The sequence below is a fragment of the Lucilia cuprina genome, chromosome 4 (genome assembly GCF_022045245.1).
Source record: "Lucilia cuprina isolate Lc7/37 chromosome 4, ASM2204524v1, whole genome shotgun sequence".
NCBI lineage: Eukaryota > Metazoa > Arthropoda > Insecta > Diptera > Calliphoridae > Lucilia > Lucilia cuprina.
In genome coordinates, this window is record NC_060952.1 from 4,600,810 (window position 1) to 4,607,379 (window position 6,570).

At 24.6% G+C, this 6,570-nt stretch overlaps 2 protein-coding genes across 5 annotated transcripts in view; both read left to right on the top strand.

Moving 5' to 3' along the window:
- Positions 1 to 6,306, top strand: part of LOC111690905 (modifier of mdg4-like) — a 44,505-nt gene extending 38,199 nt beyond the window's left edge. The window contains exons 5-6 of one of the 4 annotated variants that reach the window (XM_046948989.1): positions 5,229 to 5,577; positions 5,792 to 5,810. In XM_046948989.1, the coding sequence (XP_046804945.1) occupies positions 5,229 to 5,577; positions 5,792 to 5,795 (353 nt within the window). In that variant the 3' untranslated portion in view covers positions 5,796 to 5,810. Of the gene's footprint in view, positions 1 to 133; positions 659 to 2,994; positions 4,284 to 5,228; positions 5,578 to 5,791 lie in introns of those variants that run through there. The other 3 variants (XM_023453512.2, XM_023453503.2, XM_023453502.2) reach the window with 3 other exon arrangements.
- Positions 433 to 2,489, top strand: LOC111690910. The gene is made up of 3 exons (XM_023453519.2): positions 433 to 560; positions 779 to 1,163; positions 2,362 to 2,489. Exons 1-2 carry the CDS (start codon positions 539 to 541, stop codon positions 1,066 to 1,068), a joined length of 312 nt encoding a protein of 103 aa, XP_023309287.1. The 5' UTR covers positions 433 to 538; the 3' UTR covers positions 1,069 to 1,163; positions 2,362 to 2,489.
- Positions 6,307 to 6,570: the final 264 nt, after the last annotated feature.

Sequence of the window (6,570 nt, forward strand, 5' to 3'; positions counted from 1 at the left end):
TAATAATAAAAAATCGTATGGAAACGTTTAATCTAAAACTCTAAATGTGCAAAAATATTAAAAATTTTATTAATGAAATTAAAAAACTATTTCTTATATAAAAAAACGTTTCTATGTTTTTTTTTGCTTACAGACACCATACGCACCTTCCAATACAGTGTGGCTAACATCAAGTTGGAAGTTACGGAGGAAAATGAAACATTTTTACACAATTCCTATTTAAAGTGTAATAACGTGGCACTCAAACGAGGCGGTGGTGGTGCAGGTCTTATTAAGACCGGTTTATCTAAACGCAAGCCAACATTCTTAAATTCTCGTACCTTAGATGATTGGGGCAATATTAAATACACTGATACTGCTAGAGGCAATAAATTATTATATTTCGAGGGTCATCGTTTTATTAAGAATAATATTTATGGTTCAAATATCTATTGGAAATGTTCGAAATGGCATAGCAATTGTAAAGCCCGGGCCATAACCTCCTTAGAAGTACCCTCTAAATGTATTATAAAAGGCTGTCATAATCATCCTTTAACAAATGAAGACTAAATTAAGAAAAGGTCGAAAATAACCAAACACTTAAACCATTAACACACAAAGAATATACAATTTAATTTTAAATAAATAGCAATATGTAAAATGAAAACTAAATGAAAAATCTAAAACAAATGTTTAACAAATTTTATTTCTTTCTTTTTTATAAAATTTATATAAATTTTAAGTTTATGAAATTTTTTTTGTTTTAATATTTTCTTTTTCTTTTGTTTTATCTTTTTAGCTTTTCGCATAGATTTTATAGATTCCAAGAAAAATGGTGGCAAATTATTGGTTATCAATGGTTTTCGTTTCTTTCGCAATAAAAAACATGGCTCACGACAATACTGGAAATGTAGTAATTATTATAAGGAAAAATGTCCTGCCATTGCTATATACGATGAAAATACTTTAAATTTAAGATTGTGTCATCAGCATCGCCATGTATCCAGCAATGATATTGAAATTAAACCTTTTCTAGCCAAAGAACATAATATGATGGGTGAAGCTGCTTTGGCGGCTTTTAAAAATTGATAAAGAGTTTGTGTAAAAGTTAAGAAGCTAATATAAACTAAAAAGGTTTGTTTAATGCCTGCCAAAATACACTGAAAAAAAAACACATGTACAAAGTAAGAACAGTTTTTTTTACAAGTATGTATATATACTTTTAAACTAAATGAAGATATACTTTATCAAATTTCTTTTTTTTTATAAATATTTAATAGTTGTTTATGTAAATTTTATATTGTTATTTAAATTTTTAGGCTAAAAAATAGAAATGTTTTCTTATGAAAAAGGAATTAGGATTAAACATTTGTATATTTAAATGAAAAATACATATTGTATTTTAATTATAAGTTTAAGGGACCTTTTTTTTAACAATTTTAACTAAATGTTGTTTTAATAACGAATTCAGTAACAGAGGGTATTGAATTTTGGTTTCTTTGTTACATTTTAATTTCAATTTTTAATATTATAAATTATAGAACAAATTTTAAAACTTTTTCATAAAGTATTTAGTTTTCTTATTAAAATGTAAAAATGTTTAAAATTGGAAGAATTTTTTAGAACATTTAACGTTTTAGCTTGAATTGAATAAACGTTAGATTTTTTAATAAAAAACCTTTTCACGTGTATTTCTGTCGATTAGTATTTCGATTCGAAAGAGAAAGCATTCGAAACACAATGTACTTAATATACAAATTCGAAAAGTTTTTCTTTCGAATCGAGTTACAGACTAACTTCCCTGCTTTTACTAATCGACAAAAATACATTTGAAAAAGTTTTCTATTAAAAAAATCTAACGTTACAAAACTTCAAATTCTAAATTTTAAAATTCTGTATTAAATTTAACTTTAGATTCGTATTTAGCAGCTTTCTCATTACTTTCATTACATTTTTAAATGTTTCAAAAAACTAAACGTTTTCATATAATGTTATAAAATGTTTAATTATTTTAAAAATTTTGTTACTGAATACGTTTTTCATAAAGATTTCAAAAAAAACTAAAATCTGTATAATAAAATTTCAATATTTTCTTAGTTTTTATAAATACAAATTAATAATGTAAATTATCTTTGTAAATATATGCCAAATATTGTTTTTAATAACATTTTCGATAAAATTTTGTTCAAAATAAAAAGGAGAAAAAAAAAACAAATTTAATTAAAACAAAAAAACACTTAAAATAAACAAATAATAATTTAATTATAAAAAAAAACTTAAAGGAAAAAAAAGAAACAAAGAAAACAAACAAAAATTTCTTTGGAATTATTTTACATTTTTACTAACAAACACAATCATTTTTTTTTCAATTCTCTTTCTTAGAATCTTCACAACATGGACAATATAAAGGCAAACATCCTAAAATACAATTTTCCGTATCAAAACGTGGTGGCCAATTGCTGTGGTTAGATGGTTTAAAATATTTTCGTAATAATGAAAATAGAACCAATTTATTTTGGCGCTGTCATTGGTATTATAGACGTATACGTTGTCCGGTCTTGATATGTATGAATAAATTTGATATAAATGATTTTCGTCAAATACACAAACATTGTCATATAAAATCGGCCAATAAACAGACTAATAAATTAAATGCAGCCTCAAGACAAGTACAAACAAATCAAAATGATAATAATGGTGTTACTAATGAAGCAACAAATAATACTGAGGAAGTTGTTATTGTGAATGTAACCCATATGGAACTGATAGAAAACGCAGAAAGTTCTCAGCAAAAGTGATAATTTTGTAAAAATAGTTTATATTATTGTTTAGAATAAACATTAACTTTAATAAAATATAAAAAAATACAAAAAAAAGTTTGAAACTTTTAAAAGCTCTTTATTATTTGTTTAATATTTTTTCTTAAGTTTAAATTGTAAAAAAAGAAAACTAATTAAAACATTTTACTAATTATTTGTTGTTTTTTTCTTCTGCTTTTTCATTTTTTTCTTTTAGTGGTTTTGGCTAATGATGTGGTGCCTAATCCTGAAGATGTTTTAATATTTTTCACTCAATCTCTAAGAGGACGACCCGCCATTATGGCCAATGGTGTACGTTTTTTGATTATGAGTGAAAATAAAAAGAAAATCTTATGGCGTTGTTCTTCAATGGCTACCAAGAAAATTAAATGTCCTGCTCGCATAACTATGTTAAAGGAAACACCACCCAAGTTTATTATCAATAAAGCAGAACATATTCATGCTGAATTGAAACGCAACAAATATGGTGCTACTAAAAATCAAGTTTATAATTTGGCTAAAATTAAAGCTGAAACTGTGGAATATGATAATACAATCGGTTATCAGGTGGTCAATACAACAGCGGATCATAACTAAAGAAGAGGTGAACAATTTGCAGTAAGATTAAAAATTAACGATTTCTAAAAATCTTTTTTGTAATAATTTTTTTTTGAAACCATTTAATTTAGTTTTATTTTATAATTATGATTTAATTTGTGAATACAATTATATGAATTCAAAACCCATAGCTGGGTTACTACTAAGCAAATTCTCTATGAAAGTGTTTATTTTGATTTCCCTGGCAATAATTTGAATAGAAAAATGAATTTTTGTTTTGCTGCGACAAAATTTTGAAATTTAAAAAAATTGATTTTTATTATTTCTGTATCATTAGATTATGAATAAAAATAAATTAATTATAGGAATTTTTTTGAATACAGAAACATTTATTTAAAAATCTGATATTTTTCTACAAAAAACAAAGGAATTTTTAAAATAATATAAAATTATATAACAAAGGAAATAGTAAATAAATGTTGAAGAAAACAATTGTAATCTACAGATTATTTTGAACTGTTTTTATGTTTTTTTTTTGAAACTGGTTTTGAATTCGAATTTTCGAAATAGTTTTTAAGAAATTAATAGCTTTTCGAAATAAATTTATAAATTATTTTGAGTAGCTGAAAATATTTTTCGAATATAACTTCGATTTTTCGAAATTAATATTTTTAAAAAAAATTTTTCAAAAACATATGTGAATACGAACATAACATTGTAATCTACAGATTATTTTGAACTGTTTTTAAGTTTTTTTCGAAACTGGTTTTGAATTCGAATTTTCAAAATTGTTTTTAAGAAATTTATAGCTTTTCGAAATAAATTTATAGATTATTTTGAGTGGCTTTCAATATTTTTCGAATATAACTTCGATTTTTCAAAATTAAAATTTTTTAAAAATATGTGTTCGAAACATATTTGAATACGAACATAACTCTGAAAATTATTATTGAAATCACAAAATCCGTTCTGATATTTAGTGAACGTTAACTACTTACCTACCGGAAACAAGCTGATTGATCGATAAATTAAAAACTTTATATTTTTAGAACAAAACTTTTCAAAATTTTAATTTCGAATTTGAATATTTAAATTAGCGTTGGATTTTCAAAATTTCCTGTTTTTTTATATTTTTTAATAGTTTTACTTTTTTCCAATGATTTGTAGATTATTTGGTCAAAATTAAAAAAACGAGTATAATTTCGAATTTGGGAACTAACAGGGCTTCGGGAATCATTTACAAAGTTTTCACACTTTCTTACAAACTAATATGACAAATTAACGAAAAGACATTAAAAAATATTCAACCAAATTTACCTTTGTAGAAAAGACACTTTTAAAGTACTGCCGCTGCGTACTTTCTCACCAGGTACATTTGTTTTATTAATTACTAAAAAATAAAAAAATATATATAAGTTTAAATAAAATATTAAGAAAACTCAATTCAATAAAATTGAGCAATATAAATTAATTACAACAAAAGCTTATAAATTAATTTTTTGAAAAATGTTAAAAAAATCAAAAAAAAAAAAAAAAATACAAATTGAAAACAGGTTGGTATAAAGAAAATAAAAATGTTTAATATAAAATTTCTTTAGTTTTATTAAATTTAAAATTAAAATAAAATTAACAAACTATTAAACAATGTTATTATAAATTTAAATATATTTTTATTTGTATAATAATTATATTAATAAAAAAGAAATGTTTAAATAAATGTAAAGAATACAACAAAAAGGTTTTTTGTAAATAACCAAAAAAAGTATTTAAATTATAAAAAAACAATTAAACTAATACAACTATGTATAAATAATTAAAATTACAAAAAAAACTGTTAATATTTTTGTTTATTTTCGATTAGAAATATTAATTCTTTATCACTTTATATTTTAGGTCTTAATATCAGCACAACTCTAAACACTCTCGATGATATTCATTATGTTACCTCACAAAAAGGACGTACACAATTAGTGCATAAAGGTTACTATTATGTGCGTGAAAAGAAAGTACGCAACAAGGTGTATTGGCGTTGCACCCAATACACCACTTGGTTTCATTGTCACGGACGTTTACACACCGACGAGGGACGCATCGTGCACAGTAGTTCACATAATCATGGGCGTGTGGAAACGGGCGAAAAACCAAATATGAGAAAATTGAAAAAAATTAAAATTTTTAATCAACACACACAGCCAGTAGTTACTGCAACAATATTACCACCCTTAACTCTTACAGTGGAACAGTAAACTATCTTTTATATTCTATAAATACAAAAGATTTAAGAAATCTTTAATTTTTATTTCATAGAAAATAATAACAAATAAAATATTTTTATTATAAAATTCTTTTATATGATAAAAAATTGATTTTTAGTTTCTTTTCCTTTTCACTACAATGACATTAAACATTTCCTAATATTTACTTACTTGTGGTTGTTTTTCATTTCTTCCCAACAGATAAAAAATCCAATATAGCCGTTTTCAGCAATACCAAAAAGAAAAATCGTAAATTAATAATACGCGGTTTTGAGTTTGTGGTGGATCGTCAATTGAAACAAAGCACTAATTGGCGTTGCTCGCGTTATAAAAGCGCCCATTGTAAGGCACGTGCCACGACCCGCATTAATACCCACGGTATAGAGCATTTCATTTTACGTAATCCTCAGCATACGCACGGTGTTGGCGAAATAAAAAAGGAACAAGGCGATGTAAAAAATGAACAATCATTTTTTTAAATTGTGTTAAGTAGAGAGACGCTTAATATTTATTCTTCCTTTTTTCTAATTTCTTTAAAAGATTTCTTTGTTTGTGTTATTGTATTAGAATTAGAATTGAAAATATCAAGTGGTAAGAAGTAAAGGGGTTGTTCTTTTTTTGTTTAGTTTCTATTATAATTTGAGGAATTGTTATGGTAATATTAAACGCTTATTTTTAAATAGCAATAATATACTTAAGGAGTTATTTTAATTTTGTTTTATAGAGAGTTTTGTGTAATCCTTTTTTTTGTTAATATAATTCAATTTGCAGATCAAAAAAAAATTTTTTTGGCATATTTCTATTCTAGTTAGTTCTAGATCAGTTCTAGTTCAGTTATAGTTCAGTTCTAGTTCCGTTCTAGTTCAGTTCAGGTTCAGTTCTAGTTCAGTTCTAGCTCAGTCCTAGTTCAGTTCTAGTTCAGTTCTAGTTCAGTTCTAGTTCAGTTCTAGTTCAGTTCTAGTTCAGTTCTAGTTCAGTTC

Bases quoted from the DNA above. Each gene is read 5' to 3' on its own strand.
- LOC111690910 (XM_023453519.2), top strand. From the start codon at position 539: ATGAAGACTAAATTAAGAAAAG. The intron at 561-778 runs GTCGAAAATAAC...TTATCTTTTTAG, and splicing joins GAAGACTAAATTAAGAAAAG to CTTTTCGCATAGATTTTATA.